General features: G+C 48.3%; 1 protein-coding gene across 1 annotated transcript in view; it reads right to left on the bottom strand.

The window, feature by feature from the left end:
• Nucleotides 1–2,041: 2,041 nt before the first annotated feature.
• The window catches only part of LOC117885063 (aryl hydrocarbon receptor-like), a 120,400-nt gene continuing 101,000 nt past the window's right edge, over nucleotides 2,042–21,441 (bottom strand). Inside the window, exons 7-11 of the mRNA XM_034786169.1 lie at nucleotides 17,397–17,599; nucleotides 12,827–12,936; nucleotides 10,482–10,623; nucleotides 5,252–6,959; nucleotides 2,042–2,926 (exon numbers count right to left, since the gene is read on the bottom strand). Of these exons, the coding sequence (XP_034642060.1) occupies nucleotides 2,771–2,926; nucleotides 5,252–6,959; nucleotides 10,482–10,623; nucleotides 12,827–12,936; nucleotides 17,397–17,599 (2,319 nt within the window). The 3' untranslated portion in view covers nucleotides 2,042–2,770. The remainder of the gene's footprint in view (nucleotides 2,927–5,251; nucleotides 6,960–10,481; nucleotides 10,624–12,826; nucleotides 12,937–17,396; nucleotides 17,600–21,441) is intronic.

A 21,441-nucleotide genomic window follows, 5' to 3' on the forward strand; every position in this document is an offset into this window, starting at 1 on the left:
AACCATTGGAACAAGCTACCAAGGGAAGCACTCTCTTGCTGGCTTCAAGACTGGACACTTTTTCGGAAGATATTGCTTAGGTCAAACACAAGCTATTGAGAGCAAAACAAGAGTAATTGTTTTGGGAGAAAATTCCTGATCAGCTCTAGTAATTAGATGTCTGCAGACTCCCATTTGCTCCAGCAATTAATTGCCCCTGTGCACAACTGTAGGCTGGGTTTAAAAAAAAAATCAGGCCGCTGACATCTTATTCCTAAGCTTAGTGTGCATGGTTGTTTTTCCTCCTTTGTGCACATACACTAGTTTACGATTGGAGGGTTGCCCATGAGGTCTGAGCTGCTGACTCTCAGTTTTTAATCAGCAATAAGCTAAAGATAATTTAAGCACTGGTTTGGGGAAGAAGTGTTTGTAATGACTTAGCAGCCTGACACGTCGGACCAATTCTGTGGGTAGAAATTCCAGAAGTGGTGTGGCCTAGCAGGTAGGGCATCAGCCTGGGACCCAGGAACTATGGGTTCTATTTCCCACTGACCTACTCTATGACCTAGGATGCATCACTTCTCTATTCCTTTCCCACCTCTTGTCTATTTAGTCCGGGGAAGTCCTCTGAAGCAAGCACTCTCTCACTATTTGTTTGTACAGTGTCTAGCACTACAGAGACCTGATGTTTCAAGTCAAATCCAATGGACAAATTTCTTTACAAGTCTTCACCCATGCACAGGTATTTCCCCTGCTCCTATTGAAGCCAATGATAAAATTACACTGGTAATGTTTAAACGAAAAAAATCAACCCCCTCATCACATGTGTGGAATGGTGTGGCTACAGGATCAGGGCCCTAATGACACAAAAGGACAAGAAGTGAAAGTCGAACTTCACTGTGGTTGTTTATAATAAATAACAAGAGCAGAAGTCAAGGAAGCGAATCACAGAAGTGCTAAGAGCCAAAACCTTTTATTGAAATAAAAAAGATGTAAGGTTAATGCAAAATCAAGGCTGATCACACAGAAAGAATGTTCTTTTATGGTAGGTTTCTGACAACAGGTAGCCATAATTTCTGATCCTTTGAGTAGTCTATTTTTCTTGTTCCAAAGGACATTACTTGAATACCTTGGGAAGATAAGATATGTTTTTCTCTGCTGGAGTAGCATAAAAATATATCTGTTGGCTCATATTATATACATATGTATTGGTTGTATTTCTTCTGTGGGAAAATATCACTATGTCAAGTATTTTAAATTAAGTATCATTATACTTATTTTCTTTATCGTATTGCAAACTTCTCTGTACAGTAATCTGACTCTTCCTCTGAACTAGACAAGTCCTCTACTTATTTGCAATCTTTTTAGGCACAGATACAACATATGGCTTATATGCCAGTCTGCTCCTAATTTTTTATAATTAAGTACCTACACATGAGCTCCTGTGGTTTTGAATAGTCTTAGTGGTTTAGATCCACTTTCAGACAGAATATATGGCAGGTACTCTGAGAATCAAAACCAACCAACTTGGGCATATCATACAGAAGACAACAAAACGACACTCAGTGAAATTTACTACAATACCTAAAGCTCTAATCTGTGGAATCAGTTACTGATAATGTCTCTTATGAATGTTGCAGTCTGGCTGTGAAAGGACCCACATAATATGAGAATATAGGTCAGTTGTTTGCAGACTTAGTGGAATGTGACTTTAGAGCTATGTTTGGAAAAGCAGCAGCTCGGGTATTCGTTCATGGCAGTTACTTTCTGACGAGCGTGATTGGTTTCATGGTCAACCACGTCATATGGAAATGTGGGGTTTTTTTAAAAGCAAACTGTCACAAACCAAAAAGCTTTGGCAAACCCAGCAGGAAGAGATTCATTACAATCTGTGCACAGTTAGTGAAATTCCACATCTTGCCTTTTTTACAGTGGTGTGGCTTCACCAAAACAATATCTACACTGTTGAACCTCTGAGCTCAATGACAGAAACAAAAATGTCCTAAATTGTAGAGACTGATAAAATGTGTTTAAACCGATGAAACCACACCAATGTAAAAAAAACCAACCCAACAATCTTACGTAACAGTAGAACTAAAAATTAGTGTAGTGCAATAGAAAACTCTTTTCATCAAAGTGCAAGACTTGTTATGTCAATGTCACATCTTCAACACGGTTGTCTTTGTTCAAGTTAAATAGTAGTTTTCTACAGCAAAACATTAATTCTGTATTCAATTTAAAAGACTGCTACAAAAGAAAGAGATGAGGCTGGGTCAAGATATTTCCAAGCCAATTTTCCTTTGTAGCTGGATGTCTTTGCCTTTCTGCAATGGATAACCCTACCAGGGAAACATGAAAGAAAACAGATAGGGCCCTGACATTTGGAAACTCCCAACTGATGAAGCAAAGAACACAAAAAACTCTTAGCCATTCCAAGATAATCTCACAAATGAGACTTTGTGTACATAGCTCAAGCCCTGACTATTTTTACAAATGCATTACAGAGGGGTTGTGAAGAATTAAAAGTTGTTTCCCCCTGCCACGGCCTCTCTAGTAGACTGTTGTAGGTGGAACATCAATGCTCAGATCGGTAATATCTTTGTGAAAATTAAACTCTACCATGTAAAGTTCCTTCTCACTCCTGGCCAAGCCCTCTCTGTCACAATCACTACCATGTGAGGTTGATAAAAATAGCCAGAAAAAAATAGCTGCTTGTTTTCCATAACTTTAACACAGCTTTTTCTCCATATGGTCTGAATAATCCAGGTTTGGGCAATCTAATCGTCCACTCTTAGAGATAAAAGCCACTGCTGGAGGGTTTAGAATGATTTTGAAGCAGTTCTGTGCAGGAATGCAGCTCGTCTGAGGAAGCAGGGTTTCTGTTGGGCAGGAGGCAGTCTCGGGGGTATCCCACATTAGCGTTGGTCAAAACACAATCATTTTCGGGCTGAGGGAAGACAGAGAGAAAACGTTTAGGGATTCTGGAGGATTTAATGTTTTAAACACTGAAGGTAAAGATGGGAAAAGTGTCATCTGGGACCTGGGAGAGACAGGTTCAATTTCTAAAAGATCTGTTCTAGGGATTATTTTGGGGCAGTTCTCTGCCTTGGGCTATCTAGATGGTCAGATGAGATGGTCACAATGGTCCCTTCTGGTCTTGGAATCTGAATCGATGAATCTAGGAATTCCCTGGTCTGCCACAGACTACATGTATGACCTGGGGTAAGTCAATTGCTGTCCCTGTGCCTCACTGGGGTGCAACAAGGAGAATCCATTCTTGGCCATAGTCCTGGCCTGTCTTGGACGATCCAGTGGAAGGGGAAGGGGAAAGTCTCAACTGGTCTCTGTCACCCAGGGCCAGTCCTTGAAGATAGGGAAGAAGCATGGGATGGAGCCACAGCTGAGGACGGGTCAAAATGCCACTCGCTGGCCTAACCACCTCTCCACCTCTCATGTAGGGGAGGGGCTTTGCCCCATACCACCCGGCTCTAGTTACTGCTTCTCCATTGGCAGAAGTGTGCCCTACCCTTGCCCACTGCTGCGGGGGGAGGGGAGGGGAGGGAGGATGAGGGAGGGCTGTTCAGAACCTGATTGGCTCTCAGCTCCCAAATGGCTAACCAATGGGGAGGCAGTGAGTGGAGCTGGTGGCATGGGGCAGAGTGGAGCCTGTGTTGATGGGGAAGCAGCACAGCATGAGGCAGTGGCTTTAATCACTGCTCTCCCAAGGCTTGTGGTGTGACCCTGCAGAAGTCATTTTAGTCTCTCTGTGCTTCAGTTTGTAAAACACAATCATCATTTTTGGGCTGAGGGAAGACAGGTGGGGGGATAGCTCAGTGGTTTGAGCATTGGCCTGCTAAACCCACCATTGTGAGTTCAATCCTTGAGGGGCCCATTTTGGGATCTGGCGCGAAAATCTGTCTGGGGATTGGCCCTGCTTTGAGCAGGGGCCTGGACTAGATGACCTCCTGAGGTCCCTTCCAACCCTGATATTCTATGAAACAGGGGCACATGAGGCAACTTGTATGTAAGAGCATGAGGCACTCAGATACTACAGGTGAGTACCACTGACAGATAACTGGCCTATAGGAGCAGAGGTGAAAGTAAGCTGATCCAGTCCAGTACGGTGTACCGGCAAGAGCCAGTATGCTGTGCCGGGCTGGACCAGCTTCCATGGTGGTGATTTAAAGGGTTCAGGGCTCCAGCCGCTGTGGGGAGCCCCGGGCCCTTTAAATCCCCACCAGAGCTCCAGCAGCCAGGCTCCTGCGGTGATTTAAAGGGCCCGGAGCTCCATGGCGGCTGGAGCCCCGGGCCCTTTAATTTTCCCCGGGGCTCCCAGCCACCTCTGCAGCTGGTAGCTCCGGGGTGATTTAAAGGCTCTGGGGCTCCCAGCCAGAGCCCCAGGGCCTTTAAATCTGGAAAGGCCCTGCCTCTTCTGGTTGAGACCACGCCTCTTCCAGTTGAGGCCACGCCCCCGCTCAGGACTCCGGCGTACCGGTAAGTCCTTTAAGTTACTTTCACCCCTGTATAGGAGGCATTGTTCTAAAGGCACTCTGACATCTTTGCTGCAAAATCAGTCCTTCACCTTTGTTTTGCCAGAGCAATACCAACGGGCATATTGCAACAATCACTCTTTCAGCATTTCTGTCCATAAATACAGAGGTGAGGATTTTGCCGCACACTGTGTGCCGTGATCCCTATGGAAACTTGAGCCAGGAATGTTCACCTGTTAAGGACAGGAATCCATGCAGCATGTTCTCCATTCTTTTGTTCTTCAATTCATCATAGGAGAAAGGGTTAGCAAAGGCCCATTTTTCACCGCAGGGCACCACAATTCAATAGGACACTCTGGCAGGCTAACTCAATGCGTGTGTATTTGCAGACTAAAGGAGAAGCCTAGAGTTTCAAAAAGGGCTAGTGATTTCAGTTGCCCATCTTGAGACTCCTTAAAGGGGCCAACTGTTAGACACTGCTGGACTCCCACCCTCTGAAGAGTGGGCCCCTGTCAGGTACCTCCGGTTGGACACCTGAAAAGTGAGAAACCTCACCCCACTACTCACTTTTGAAAATGCTTGGCCAATGGGGCAGGTCCTCCTCTGATGCCCACTTGACATTGGTGTAAGTCAATGGACTACAGTGGAGTTGCTCCTGATTTACAATGGTGTAAATGGGAGGAGAGTTAGTCCCCAAATTAATAAAATCACCACTAGATGAGGCGCTGAAACAAGTGACAGATTCAGGAAATCTTTAGCTCCAATGTAAAAGAGCTGCTTACCTTATGGATATTATCCTGGCGTAATAACGGCATGTGTGTCCCGTAAGAGTGCATGGAGGCTTCCCGTTGTTCATGGATATTCACAAAGTGATCCAAGGCTGAATTTGGACACAGGTACTGGGACACCGAAGGGGTCAGCTGCTTTGCAGAAATGATCTGATATGAGGAAGGGGGGACAAAACCCGAATACGGAGTCATCTCTTCTTGGGATGCTTCTCTATCTCCTATCTCCATGCTGGACAGCCCGTTCAGGTAAAAATGAATGGTGGACACTCCTGTGTTTGGCACCTGAGCTGGGCAGAGCTGGGAGCTCAGCTCCTGTTCGACACCATAGCTATCGGTCTGTGCTGGGAGCCCCTTGGGTGGCTGATTTGTAGGCCTGTAGCTATAGCCCTGCCATGTGTTACCCCCTAGGGCTGGCTGGTTGGATGAGTCATGGCTGCACAGCCCATTCACTAACAAGTGCTGGTTGTGTTTTTGTTTCAGCTGCGGCTCTGTGTGCGCCTGGATCCGGTTTTGTTGGATGCAGGGCTGGCTTTGCTGCAGGAGTGGTTGATGTGCTCCCTGCACTGCGTGGAGGTTGCTCTCCAGCTGCTGCCTGTGTTGCTTATGTTGGTAAGGGATTTCTATGGGTTGATGGAGATGGTTTGATCCAGGAGGTCTGACCCATTGTGGACTCTGCTGCTGATGACCAAGAGGTGACTGTACAAACTGAGACAGGCCAAGCTCAGCTGTTCCTGCTGGTGGCCTCCACTGCAGGCTGCTAGGCTGCTGCTTCTCCTCAGCAGCCTGCTTCACCAGCGAGGGTCTCGGCTGACTGAGAACTGAGGGCCACGGCTGGCTGCTCTGCTGGTTTTGGGTCACAATATGCTGCTGCATTTGCTGAGGGAGATGCAAGATCAGCGACTGCTGGTTTTGTGGCGGGGGCTGAGGTGAGCACTGGGATCCTTTCTCTGGCATCTGAGATGGATACACCACTGGGTCTTTGCTTGGATTCTGGCCTGGGTCAGACGAGGAACAGGCCTGCTGCTCCCCAGTGGGCTCATCCTCACCTTTGTTTACAAGCGAACCATGAATATAGGAAAGGATTTCATTGTTTGTTAATAGATCGTTCAGAGACGGACTATAATCCAAGTCCATTTCTACCCTCACCATCCTCTCATCCAGCAGCAAGAGCTCCAGATCCTCCGCATTCAGCCCTAGACCCTCCAAAGCACTAAACAGCTCAGTATTTGAACAGTTTTCATCACTGCTAATCGAGAGAGAATCCAGTGTGGTCAACACTGGGTCCCCTTGCCTCAAATCATCTAGCTCCTGCTTGGGACCATTTTCCCCAGAGGACAATGGATTAGCAACCGCATTCCAGTTCTCTCCTCCAGTCCCAAATAAGCCAGATTCTCCCAGGTGGCTGAAGAGATTGCTGCTGAAGGAATGTTTGGGAGTAGAAGCTGGGTGGGAGACATAAACAGCCTCATCTTGCCTCATCCTGGCTCCCAGGAGAGAGTTTGGGTCTACATTGTCCTTCTGGGACCTCCCCCCTTTACTGTGAGAATTCTTTTTGGATCTGTTGTTTTTCCCTTTGCTGTGGAAAGGGTCAGGGAAGCCAGGAAGCGGGTAGGGCATTTGATATAACAGTGCCTCTCCTGTAGCAAAGGTAAAAGGAAGATGCATAGAACGCTTCCGAAGGTGCTCCCCTCCTTCTTCATCTCTGCACAGAACAAAGACAAGATTGGTTATGGACACATACCCACAAGGAGACCTAGAATGACTCAGCTCACAGGTTAATATTGCCTCGCTGATTCCCCCTAGCGCTCACATAGTCACTGGTATCAAAGATCTTTTTTGGAAGCTTGCACCTTATATTTGGGATGAGGGAGGGGAACCTAGGCGAGTGACCTCCATGCACAAAAGGTAAAGGAGATATTAAATAGTCTGAAGTCTTCCTCACGTATAACTCTTTCAGAAGGCTGCACTCATACAAAACTGGATTTTAACATTGCTAAGAGAAAGGAATGTAGTTCAAAATCAACTTTCCATTAAACACAGACCAGCGCCCCATTTCTGATAGTTACGTTGCAAAGAGTAACAAAATCCAGCCTGCCAAAGTTCTCCATCACTGCCTACTCAAAGTTTCTTCTTCTGAAGCAGCTGGTGCTGGCCACTGTCAGAGACAGGATATTGGATTAGATGGACCATTGGTCTGACCCAGTCAGGCCATTCCTATGCTCCTGGAAAACCTTGACTTTAATTTTGGAATCTGATGCAGAACTAACATAGGGTTCTTAAAATAGGGGAGTTGCATTTGGTTCTCTGGTGCATGTATAAAGTCAGGTAGCTTCACCGGGTTTATATTTCATCCTGGACAAAATAGAAACGGAAACTCCAGACGGAATGAAGAATGACACTAACTAAGACTTGAAAAAAGAACCCAATAGCATTTATCAGCTGTTTTGTGTGAAGGTAAGGTCTCGCTGAGGGATATTCCCAGATGGTAGAGGGATGTTCTATGCTAGGGACTGTGCATCAACAGCAAGCTCACATATGTCTAACTGATGATATAAGTGATATCAGGGTATCAGTCATAATCTTGTGCCATTGAAGTCAATGGGAGTTTTGCCAGGGAGTTCATTGATGGAGGTTCAAGCATTTACCTCCCTAAAATGCAGCCTGTGATCAAAGCAAAGGCTGAGGGCAAACCCTCTGCAGTTGTGTTGGTGGTGTTTTCATGACTTCTGAAGGGAAGATAGGGAATCTCCCTGCACCCCCTCATTCCTGCAGGTGGTTCCCATACATGGGAGAAATCCCAGTGAAGTTGGAGACCACACACAAGAGTCAGGACTATTTGTAGGAGAAAAGGTTTCCAGGATCAGCCAGAGAGAGTATCGTTGGCTTGGCTTAATAACTGGCCTGTTGTCGCACAATGCAGCTCAAGTGCGGCACATAGTGTGGGACATCCTGCATCTGGCCCCAATTTTTAAGGCTGTCCTGCAACCCCACGCTGCCATTACACAATATCAATTCAGCCGCTTGGCAAGTTTTCCTGGTTCCAAGCTGCACGGCTTGGTGCTTGATATCACCACACCTTATGCTCCTCCAGGTGACTGTGCTGCCCATGGGCCGAGGAAGAGGCAGCCAAGCGAGTGCACCGCACCTCTCTGAGCTGCTCCTTAGTCACCTACTTCCCCAAGCAGTTGGGCCTGGAGCTGCCTGTTCTGGAGCTGGGCTGGCCAGCCTTTTCCAGGGGCTCACACTGCAGACTCACGCAGGGGGCGGCACATTTCCAGCACAGCTTTGGGGAAACCATCCACAGCTGCAAGGAGGTAGCATGCAGGCACATCTGCTCCACTGGGGAGGTGAGTCCCCTGTCTGAACTCTTCCCTGCAGCAAGGGGTAAAGCCCCATCCAGTTCCCTGCATGGAGCCACCCAAGCCCCTTTTCTGTGGGCTGCTGTGATGGGGTGACTGTCCCACACTGGACAGTTTGGGGTTAATCAGGCAGCTGCATGAAAAGCAGCCAATAGGAAAGGGGCTGTGAGGAGCAGCCAATCAGGGTTGGGCAGGCCCATATGAGAAGAGCTGCAGGGCAGAGCAAGTTCAGTAGCTGACTGGAGCTTGATGAGGGAACACCAGGCTCCTGGCCAGGCAGAAGGGAAATAGCACCCTGGACAGAGCAGTGCTGCTAGCAGTGACTGGGGATGGGGGAGCTAAAGATGGTGCCTGGTTGGCTGCAGGATTCACAGGCTGGGGCCCTGAGGCAAGGGCGACGAGGGTGCTGGGGGCCGTGGGGAAGTGGCCCAGGAAAAGGAACGGAGGAGTCAGAGGGGACACAGCAAGTGGTGGCCATCTTCAGGGTCCCTGAGCCGGGACCCAGAGTAGTGAGCAGGCCTGGCCCCCCCTCCCCCTCACCTGCCACAGAGGAAGTGGCCAGACAACTGGTTGCAGTTGCCACTGAGGGAAGTGGCCGGACAGCAGACTGCAGTTCCCCCGGAACAGGGGAGAACAGAGCGTGACATGGCCATAGGGATGTGGCATGAAGAAGATGCCATGGTTCTGGGAGTGACGTGGGTCCTGGAGCAGAAGTGACGGCAGTGAGACTAATAATGAGCTAGCAGAGCTAATCCCCAGGACAGCCAGCAGGAGGCGCCGTGAGTGAACACCGTCACAGCTGCAAACTTGGATCTTGAAAACTGGAGTTGCAACGCTGCTCTCCCTGGGTCTGGTGAGCTAACTGCACAGTTCAGAGTGTAATAGTAAATGACGGGTTAACCCCAACATTACTTATTGTTTTATTGCATTATTTTAAAAGTGTCTTTAACATTTTGCTCTAGCAAAACCTGTGACATTCCTGGTTGAAGGTAAAACAGCTACTGCTGAAGACCAGCCTCTAAAAGACACAAGCTTTCATAATTCCCACCTTAGCATCTGCAGCATGCTTGTAGTACACAGAATCATGTTGTATGTCAGTATAAGAAGTTTCTGGCTATTTGCATGAGCGTATGTATTTTTTTAAAACAAAAACAGTGTGTTCAATAAAAAAATGTGATATCCCTCACTCCAGCGGCTGAGGATTGAGAAAGATGCAGGGGAGCAGCCGGGGTATGCGATCCTCTCTTGCCATAAGTAAGCGGCCAGAGGAGATGAGGTAGCCCTAGTGAAGGCCAGAGGGGACTGTGGAATTTCAGAGCCCCGATTCTGCTCCAACAGTGCAGTAAATCATGAGCTCCCCCCTCTAGCCAGTATACTAGTGTGAAACTGTTGTGACATCAGAATCAAACCCAGAATATTTTCTCGTTCTTTAGAATAATACAGTGTTTTTTGTCCCTGGGTCCTATCCCAAGCAATGGGTGAGTTTCAAAGTATTTGTATATTTTGTGGCCTAGTGGCTTGAGCGCTAGACTAGAACTCAGGAGCCCTGGTTTCTAGTCCCGGTTCTGCTGGGTGACATTGGGCAAGTCACCTCACTGCTCTATGCCTCGGTTTCACCATCTGTAAAGTGGAGATAGTGACTTTTGTAAAGCACTTTAAGATCGACTGATGATAAGAGCTAGGCATTATTATTACATTGTTCTCCTTCTGAGAGAAGCAACAAGCAAGACAGCGTACTAGGAAGATGAAGCAAGTGACCTGCCCTACTCTATCACAGCTTCCTTACTAACTGTGACTCAGAGCCTGACAGGCTCTAGAACCCAGGAGAGGTGAGACCCATTCCAGGCCTGTACCCCGGCACTTACACAAGCGGCCTTTGCGTGGCGATGATGTAATCAGGTTTGCCATTCTTGTAGACGAGTCTAGCGTTGGATTGGACCCACTTCCAACGATTTTCTTTTGTCAGGAGACGGAACACGGTCAGACCGCTCTCGCCCGTTTTTATCACTGGAAAAGAGATGCCAAGACAATGCAGGGAGCGACACCCGGTCTGCAGAGGTGGATCCGGGGATGCAGAGCCCTGGTGTCGCGAGGTACTGCGATTTCTGCAGGACCGAAGTGCCCTGGAGCACATGAGCCCTTCAATACAGACTGGCCCAGCTGTGCCCATCCAATCTGGTCCAATGCCACTCAAGGACAATTCCTCATTTTTCTCATTCATGACACCTATGCTAGTAATATTTGCATGTGTGTTTGTTTATTTGCGGACACTGTGGTGTTAAGTTATCTGGGAAGGGAGGGGGCAGAACAATTAGCTCTTTAAAGGAGTAGGGCCAGATCCTCAGCTGGAGTAAATAGGCAGTTCTGATTTACACCACCTGACTATCTGGCCCATGTTCTTTATAAAAGCCATGTTAGAAAAATGATAGCCATTTAAGAGGTTATGTCAGACAAGACCCAGAGGTAATTTTACCCCCCCAAGCCAAATTAGAATGCCCACACGTGTGGGGCTGGGACCTGAGAGAAGGGGCAGATAAGGGTCACACTAACTGTGTCTTGTTTTAATGAGGCCATTTAAACAATTAACCCTTTCTATGTGGCTGCTTTTACAGAATACCCCTTCTTGCTATGGCTAAACTGTGCAGGGGTTTCTTACTTGACTCCCTTTCTGTTACATGCAACGTGTTTTGGGTCAGATCCATCAGAGACAGACCTGTAGCGTGAGCATGACATGTTGCACCGAGAAAGGACCCCTGAAGGGGCTCAAGTCACTTGGTGATGCTGGGTGAAATAACTGAACCAAGCTGGCTTTGGGGTCAGGAACCTGAAGTGGAAATTGTGTCCAAGATCGCTGCGGTTCAGTCTGTGGATCGCCTCATGGGCTCCTGATCAGACAAGCAGGAGGCAAAGCTATGATTTGTCCAACAGATTCACAGTCCTTAACATCAACACTGTCCCTTCAGAAATCCTTCATTCAGTAATTAATCAGGCATTGCTCATGCCTTTACGAAGGCCAGGTCGTATTGCCTGCCCTCCTGACGTGGGACTAGGGTTCCAGCACCACTGGGCTGGGGAAATAGAGATGCTCCTCTCCGCTCCATGGGGGAGGGTGAACCCTGAGCACCAGCGGACACTGGAGCTCCTCATGCCAGCTCTTACCCTCCAAAGAGCTGAGCATGTGCCCAGCACCCTCAATGCCCTTCTGAGCGCCTCACTGGGTCAGGTCCTGCTAATGGGCCGAGAATTGTCTGTAGGAACCCCAAACCCATCATGTGCAATGGAGAAGTTCCTGGGCCAGACTGGGCCCAGCCCTGTGTGGGTTCACAATGGGACAAGGAAGGATCCAGGCACCACCCCCATCGGCTCCTGCCTCATGCAGGGATGAGCCAAAGAGTAACCCAGCAGTCATGTTCGCCAGAGCCTTGGCGGCACTGTGCAGCCCCGCAGTAGCCCCAGTGCATCCCCCCTTGCAGTCTGCGTTTGTAGGAAACCTCTGCAAGAAGGGAAGGCGGAGACATGGCCTGCACTCCTGGATGTGGTTATCTCCTACCAGTTCTTTCTGGGGGATGTTCTGAGCCCCCCGTACCAAGCCCAAGTAACAGGGCTTCGCAGGTGGCATTCCCGTGGTGACCGCTCCCATGTGACTGTGTACATGGACTACAGCAGCGGGCTCCAGGAATGGAATTTAAAGGGGAAGCTACCAGATTTCTGTTCCCCTGAAGCCCTTAGGACTGGTTTGCCAGCCAGGGTGCCCACAGCCTTGCACAGGGACGCAGAAGGGATGGACAGGGCTAAGAGGGTTACCTGCTGTGATGCTGCCAGGGCGATCCCTGAAAGGGAGCAGGGTGAGGGCAGAGCTGGCCAGGTCAGGGGGCAGCGCCTGCAGGTGGCAGAGCGTGTGCTGCTGTGGAGACCCTGGCAGGAGTTCTGGTTAAGTCAGACAGAGTCCCTCCAGCACACCAGTAGCTGCAAGAGCCAGACTCTTGTATAATGCACAACACGGCACAAAGAGGGGCTCGTCGGCTGGACGTCCACCTCCATGCTGACAGGGGTGGCAGAGTGAGCAAGCCAGAATAGGGCCCGGTCCCCAGGGTCACATACTCCATAGCAAACTGAGCTGGTGGCTCCTGCCATGATCCCCAGGAATCTGAGGAGCACGCTGTGGGGGGGAAGGTTGGGATGGGGGGAGGGAGATTTTTAACACTCTTACTTCGGACGTGATTCTCGGCACAGTGCAGCATGTCAGCGGCGTGGATGAACTGGTACCCGGTGCCGCGCACCTGCAGCTCCGCGTCCGTATAGCCCAGCACAATCTTCCCTCTGTGGGAGAAGAGCAGAGCACCGCGATTGCAGGGAGAGGCCAGCGGCCCGACCTTAAAAAATCCATCCACTGGGGAAAAGGTTTCTAGCAACACTCCACTCCCAGCTTATTTACAGGGCTGCAATGGGGACATCGCCTCATCCGCGGGGCAGACGGTCAGTAAGAGCCCCCCCTGAAAGGGGTCCCCCAGAGCCTGGATCTGGGCTCACAGGAGATAACAGCATTGCTCCCTCCCTCCCTGGAGCAGGTGGGTGAAGAATGGTTTTCCTCTGCGCTCTGTCTTCTACCACCCCACCCATGTGCCAGAGCAGAGAGTAGGGTTAGCAGGCATCCAGTTTTCGACTGGAACACCCAGTCGAAAAGGGACCCCAACGGCTCTGGTCAGCGCTGCTGATCCGACAGTTAAAAGTCCGGTCGGTGGCACAGCGGGGCTAAGGCAGGCTCCCAGCCTGACTCCGCATGGCTCCTGGAAGCGGTGGCATATCTCCTCTCTGGCTCCTAGGTGCAGGGGTGGCCAGGGGGCTCCGTGCGCTGCCCCAGCCCCAAGTGCTGGCCCCACAGCTCCCATTGGCCGGGAACTGGACCAATGGGAGCTGCGGGACAGTGGCTGTGGACGGGGCAGTGTGCAGAACTGCCTGGCTGCAACTATGCCTAGGATCCGAAGGGGGGACATGCCATCTGAGGTAAGTGCCACCCGGAGCCTGCATTCCTAACCCCCTCCTGTGCCCCAACCCTGAACCCCCACCCGCCCACTGAACCCCGCCGAAGAGAGGCCTAGCTAGGCCTCCTCAGCTGACTGTGTTCATAGAGTCATAGAATCACAAACTATCAGGGTTGGAAGGGACCTCAGGAGGTCATCTAGCCCAACCCCCTGCTCAAAGCAGGACCAATCCCCAACTAAATCATCCCAGCTAGGGCTTTGTCAAGCTTGACCTTAAAAACCTCTAAAGAAGGAGATTCCAACACTTTCCTAGGTAACCCATTCCAGTGCTTCACCACCCTCCTAGTGAAAAAGCTTTTCCTAATATCCAATCTAACACTCCCCCAATGCAACTTGAGACCATTACTCCTTGTTCTGTCATCTGCTACCGCTGAGAACAGTCTAGATCCATCCTCTTCGGAACCCCCTTTCAGGTAGTTGAAAGCAGCTATCAAATCCCCCCTCATTCTTCTCTTCTGGAGACTAAACAATCCCAGTTCCCTCAACTTCTCCTCATAAATCATGTGCTCCAGCCCCCTAATCATTTTTGTTGCCCTCTGCTGGACTCTTTCCAATTTTTCCACATCCTTCTTGTAGTGTGGGGACCAAAACTGAACACAGTACTCCAGATGAGGCCTCACCAATGCCAAATAGAGGGGAATGATCACATCCCTCGATCTGCTGGCAATGCTCCTACTTATACAGCCCAAAATGCCATTAGCCTTCTTGGCAACAAGGGCACATTGTTGACTCATATCCAGCTTCTTGTCCACTGTAACCTCTAGGTCCTTTTCTGCAGAACTGCTGCCTAGCCACTCCGTCCCTAGTCCGGGATTCATGCATGGGATTCTTCCGTCCTAAGTGCAGCACTCTGCACTTGTCCTTGTTGAACCTCATGAGATTTCTTTTGGCCCAATCCTCTAATTTGTCTAGGTCCCTCTGTATCCTATCCCTACCCTCCAGCGGATCTACCATCCTCCCAGTTTAGTGTCATCTGCAAACTTGCTGAGAGTGCAGTCCACGCCATCCTCCAGATCATTAATGAAGATATTGAACAAAACCAGCCCCAGGACCGACCCTTGGGGCACTCCGCTTGATACCGGCTGCCATCTAGACATGGAGCCATTGATCACTACCCGTTGAGCCCGACAATCTAGCCAGCTTTCTATCCACCTTATAGTCCATTCATCCAGCCCATACTTCTTTAACTTGCCAGCAAGAATCAAAAGCTTTGCTAAAGTAAAGGAATAACACATCCACTGCTTTCCCCTCATCCACAGAGCTAGTTATCTCATCATAGAAGGTAATTAGGTTAGTCAGGCATGACTTGCCCTTGGTGAATCCAGGCTGACTGTTCCCGATCACTTTCCTCTCCTCTAAGTGCTTCAGAATTGATTCCTTGAGGACCTGCTCCCATGATTTTTCCAGGGACTGAGGTGAGGCTGACTTGCCTGTAGTTCCCCAGATCCTCCTCCTTCCCTTTTTTAAAGATGGGCACTACATTAGCCTTTTTCCAGTCATCCGGGACCTCCCCCAAACGCCATGAGTTTTCAAAGATGATGGCCAATGGCTTTGCAATCACATCCGCTAACTCCTTTAGCACCCTCGGATTGCAGTGCATCCGGCCCTATTGACTTGTGCTTGTCCAGCTTTTCTAAATAGTCCTGAACTACTTCTTTCTTCTTTCTCCACAGAGGGCTGGTCACCTCCTCCCCATAGTATGCTGCTCAGTGCAGTAGTCTGGGAACTGACCTTGTTCGTGAAGACAGAGGCAAAAAAAGCATTTAGTACATTAGCTTTTTTCACATCCTCTGTCACTAGGTTGCCTCCCTCATTCAGTAAGGGGCCCACACTTTCCCTGACCTTCTTCTTGTTGCTAACATACCTGAAGAAACCCTTCTCGTTACTCTTAACATCTCTTGCTAGCTGCAACTCCAAATGTGATTTGGCCTTCCTGATTTCACTCCTGCATGTCTGAGCAATATTTTTATACTCCTCCCTGGTCATTTGTCCAATCTTCCACTTCTTGTAAGCTTCTTTTTTCTGTTTAAGATCAGCAAGGATTTCACTGTTAAGCCAAGCTGGTCGCCTGCCATATTTACTATTCTTTCTACACATCGGGATGGTTTGTTCCTGCAACCTCAATAAGGATTCTTTAAAATCCAGCCAGCTCTCCTGGTCTCCTTTCTCCCTCATGTTATTCTCCCAGGACTCTCTCATTTTTACCATATAATTATAAAATAAATCAACGGGAATATAAATATTGTACTTCATTTCAGTGTATAGTATATAGAGCAGTATAAAAAAGTCATTGTCTGTATGAAATTTTAGTTTGTACTGACTTAGCTGGTGCGTTTTCTGTGGCCTGTTGTAAAACTAGGCAAATGTCTAGATGAGGCTCCCTGGAAGACTTCTGCATACCCCCAGGGGTACATATACCTCTGGTTGAGAACCACTGACATAGGACAGTTAGTATGATAGATGGAGAGATACCTGTCTCATATAACTGGAAGGGACCCCGAAAGGTCATCAAGTCCAGCCTCCTACCTTCACTAGCAGGAGCAAGTACTGATTTTGTTCTAGATCCCTAAGTGGCCCCCTCAAGGATTGAACTCATAATCCTGGGTTTAACAGGCCAATACACAAACCACTGAGCTATCCCTAGTCCAGCTAGTACTTCAGTCATGAGTGACATAAATTGGGGGATAGTTCTCATCTCAAGTGAGGGTGGATGAAGGGCCAAATCACATAGGCCTATGTCCTGAAGTGTATTTAGGCACCTACCACTCACTGATTTCAATGAGCACTAGACACAAAAATATCTTGGAGGGAGGAGGGATAGCTCAGTGGTTTAAGCATTGGCCTGCTAAACCCAGGGTGGTGAGTTCAATCCTTGAAGGGGCCATTTAGGGAACTGGGGCAAAAATCTGTCTGGGGATTGGTCCTGCTTTGAGCAGGGGGTTGGACTAGATGACCTCCTGAGGTCCCTTCCAACCCTGATATTCTATGTGGGCCATAGTCATCATACAACTGCTGGTTCCTGCTTTAAGAACTGTAGTGCTGCAGGTTCAGGTTAGGGTGCATTTGCAGAGAAGTCTAGCCAGCCACTTGCTATCTGTGCCTGACTCTAACCCATGGGACCAGCCTTTTACATCTATTAGCAAGGATATTGACTACTACAGTTAGCCAAAAAATGAACTACTGGTTTTGAAAATGTTGTTTCCATGCTGAAGGATTCTAAATGGACCCCCTCCTTTTTATTTTTAAACTATTTTTTAATTTTTCCACCCACCCAACTGGGTTTAATCAAAAACATTCCTGACCTGGTTAACAATACTTTTCATTTATCAAAAATCGTGTTCCCAGTAACTGAAAATCCTGAATAGCCATTTGGATAACAATTTCAGCGTGATGATAAACAGTACCCTGCCCCAGAAAAACCGTCATCTTCCTCCCCAAAACCCTTTTTGTTAAAAAGAATTTCAACTAGCTGTATTAACCACATCTTAAAAAATAAACATAAACTGTTCCTAAGTCATTATTATTAATTTATTTGCAGTTCAGTAGCTCCTCAGAAATCCCATCATGGACCAGGACCCCCCTGTGCTAGGAGCTCCACAAACACGGAACACACAGACAGCGCCTGCCTCTGCAACATGCATCTATCTGACTAACATGAGTCTTGCTTGCAAGAGTATTTGGGGAAAATCTTGTTTAACAGCACATGCCAACATGATCCGTCCCAACTTCTGTACTTACTTGGCATCACACGCCACGGGGGTGAAGTCCAGTTTGTGCTTGGTTCTGAAGATCATGTTTTTGGTTCTGATCTCCAGGATGGAGGGGGGCTGCAAGGGAGTGGAGATGGCAAAGAGAGCCAGCTGGGGAGGCAGCGGGGACCCATCCTCAGACCTTTTATTCTGGCCGGGGAGAAATTTCAACCTGCCCTGAAGATTTAAAGCCTTGAAAAGAAAAATTAGGAGTCACTTCTGGACCCTGAATTGGGCTGTTAACGTCAGCAATGAAAGGCCTGTTTAAAGCAAATGCAGCACTTGTTAATAAGTAAATGCAGCTGAACAAGCCAGGCCAAGGGGAAGAAGAGAAAAGCCAGCGAACACTGCATCATCGGGGGCTGTGTGCTATTCAGAGGTGCTGCTGGAGCACACAGTGATAAAAATCCCCTGGCACTGAGTCTGGACCCCTCCTCCCTCGCAGGGCCTCAGACCCTGAAAGTCTATACTGCAATTTAATAGCCCTGCAGCCTGAGTCAGCGCTGCTGTGTAGCTGTACTCGGTGGCAACAATCATAGAATATCAGGGTTGGAAAGGACCTCAGGAGATTATCAAGTCCAACCCCCTGCTCAGGGCAGGGTAGGACCAACCCCAAGCAGATTTTTGCCCCAGATCCCTAAATGGCCCCCTCAAGGATTGAACTCACCACCCTGGGTTTAGCAGGCCAGTGCTCAAACCACTGAGCTATCCCCCCAGTGCCATAAACCAGGTTAGAACCATGCTGTAAGGTCAGGATGCAGGTAGGACCTGTTCTTGTGATCTCTATTCATGTGAGCTCACAAACAAAATTACAGTAGAGACAGCTTCAGTAGTGGCAGGACACAACCCATCCCACCCAAAACCTTACAAGTCAGGAACCGAGAAGTAAAGAGGAAAGACTTATGAATTCCCTTCCCCCTTCCTACTGCCTGCAGCATTGTTGCTAACACACTCCAGTTCTCCCATCTCCAAACACACACCCAAAAGCAATCCGTTCCCCACCTTCATCGAATGTTCATCCAATGCAAACCCAGAGGGAGCAGCCATGCTGCTGAGCTGTTTCTGACAGGTGTGAGAGACAGGGATGGGCCTCAGTTAGTTCCCTGACTGCATATTTTATTGTCCTGGAAAAATTACTGGAAATAAAAACAGGAAGTGACATTACCAGGCAGCTGGCAGGAAGTGCCACCACTCACTTCCCATTTCCGCGACTTAACGTCTTCAACCACACATGTAGGATTTCAATAACTGTTGTTTTTTTAAATGATGTTTTTTTACTCTGTTGAGTCATTTGATTTTACTGTAGTGTCCCAATACCTATTAGGGTTTTTTTTTTAAATGTCATGAATATAAAGGAAAGGGTAGCATAAAATCCCTCCTTGGCAGCTGTACTAAATCACTTAACCTGTAAGGGGTTAAGAAGCTCAAATAACCTAGTTGGCAGCTGACCAGAAGGACCAATGAGGAAAGAAGACACTTTCAAATCGGGGGGTGGGGGCGAAGGATTTGTTTGTGGCTCTCTTCATTTGTTCCCTCTCCTGACAGAGGGAGAGACCAAGCAGGTACAGCATCTCCTGAAAACATACCTGGAATGATCCATCTAAAATTACAGAAATTGTAAGTAGGGCAAGGAAATGCATTAGGTTATCGTTTGTTTTGGCTTGTGAATTTTCCTATGCTACAGAGGTAGTTTTATTCCTGTTTTTGTAACTGTGAAGCTAGTCCAGAGGGGAATCCTCTGTGTTTTAAATCTTTTTATTACCCTGTAAAGTTACCTTCCATCCTGGTTTTGCAGGTGTGATTATTTTACTTTTTTCTTTATAATAAAGTTCTTCTTTTAAGAACCTGATTGATTTTAGTGTCCTAAAGATAAAGGGTCTGGTCTGTACTCACATTGCTAAGGCAGTTAGTTGGTATATTATTCTCAAGCCTTTCCAAGAAAGGCTTTTGGGGGAAATAGGGATTCCAAGTGACCTCCAATAATTTTTGTGTAAATCACTTGGTGGTGGCAGGAATACCATCCAAGGGCAAGTAAGGAATTTGTGCCTTGGGGAAGTTTTTAACCTAAGCTGGTAGAATATAAGCTTAGGGTGTCTTTCATGTGGGTCCCCACATCTGTACCCCAGAGTTCAGAGTGTGGGGGGGAACCCTGACAGCAGCCCATATTAATGTGCTCGTTAAAATGAAATCAATTCTGAATATAAAAACCAAACCATCACCACGTGCAATTACTCAGAATCTGTGCATGTGATTTTCATTTTCCCCCTAGTGGCAACAGTTAAAAATACTTGGTTAATTTCGTTCAACAGCAGATTCTGTTGTGTACTAACTTTCACTCAAATAGTTTATTTTGTGAGGTAATCCCCAAGAAGCAGTTGCGAAGCAACATCATCTATTCCCCAAGGACAGTAACTATTATACACAGAGTGTAGCTGTGTCTAAACCCAGCAGGTCCCAGAGCCAAATGGTTATACTGCAGCTTTATAATCCCACAGCCTGAGACCCATAAGCCCTGGAGGGTTGAGTTGTAGTGTCGACATACCCTTAGAAAAAGGTGCGATTTCAGCTCCTCATCTCCTTTTGCCCACTTCTCTCTCTTTTTTAGCCTTCCTTGGCAATGACAGTGTTTGTGCTGCAGCAGATTTGTTATCAAACTAAAATTTGATAGGTTTGCCTTGATGCCCATATATTCTCTTATGATTAAATGTCAAATTCTCGTACAGACAAATACTCCTGCTGTACAACTGATCCTCATGGGATGACTCCTAGAGTAGCAGCCATGTGGCCAAATCACTAATCTGAGCGTGTGCTAGATTTCTTGTAATAGGAGGGCAAAGGGAAGTGAGACTATGCAGTGAAAAGTCACCAAAGGGGGTGAGGTTTTTTTTCCTCTCTCTTAGTCCCTCTGTATCTCTTTGTTTCTAATGAATGAGCAGACAGGCCTCTGTAGAGACACAGGGGAAAATTTGCTGTTGCTTTCTTACAGGGCCTGATTTGAAGACCACTGGAGGAAATCCAGGGCCGGCACTTCCATTTAGGCGACCTAGGTGGTCGCCTAAGGCAGCAGGATTTGGGGGGGGCAGCATTTTGCCGCCCTCCGCAGCAATTCTGCGGCGGGGGGTCCTTCTGCGCTCCAGGTCTTTGGCAGCAATTCTGCGGCGGGTCCTTCACTCGCTCCGGGACCCGCCGCAGAATTGCCGCTAAAGATCGGGAGTGCGGAAGGACCCCCCGCCTAGGGCGGCAAAAACCCTGGCGCCGCTCCTGAGGAAATCAGAAACCCTCCATTGCCTTCAGTGGACTTTGAGTCAGGCCCATCTCGACTTTCCTGAGTAGAACCATGCTCCTCACTGCTGTTCTGTGCTCGCAGAGCCCTGGTGTTGCAAGTGTGAGTTCACTGATCTGGTGTGTCCCTGCAGTGCTGTTGCTAATCTCCTGCTTTGTTGTAACCCCTTAGCAGTCACGTGGTCTGTTCTTTGAGGAGGAAAGTTCGCACAGCTTCCTATCTGCACTTCCTCCCTTTCACACATGCCCCCTCTGGCTGGCTAACACACACACCCAACCAAAGCGTTGACATCCTTAAAGCCCGTCCTGGTGGAAATAAATGGGACCCGCGCTGCGGTGATCTTGCATTGTCAGAAAATACTGCTCTAAAATAAAGGCCTCAGCCATGCCTCCCTGTAGCTGAAAATCCAGGCCATCTAATGTAAACATTGCAGGGCTGGCTCCAAAGGTGGCTTCACCAAACAGATTGCTTGTCACACACTAGGCACCCAAACCTTTCTACCAGGCACCTTGTTGAGGACAGGGGGTTAGGCACTGCGTGCTGGCTGGGAAAAAAAGCCATTCCAGGCTCAGGAATAGCGCATACACACACGCCCCTGGCCACAGCAGTCTGGTTTACTGGGAGAATAGGGATAAGGGAACCCCAGGAAAAAGCCACACCCACGAGATGCAACTATCACCCCAATGGAGCTCGGCGTATTATTATTGCAATTGAATCCAGTGCTGGTGAACTGTGCCGGACTAACATTGGT

This window comes from Trachemys scripta, chromosome 11 (assembly GCF_013100865.1).
Source record: "Trachemys scripta elegans isolate TJP31775 chromosome 11, CAS_Tse_1.0, whole genome shotgun sequence".
NCBI classification, from domain to species: Eukaryota; Metazoa; Chordata; order Testudines; family Emydidae; genus Trachemys; species Trachemys scripta.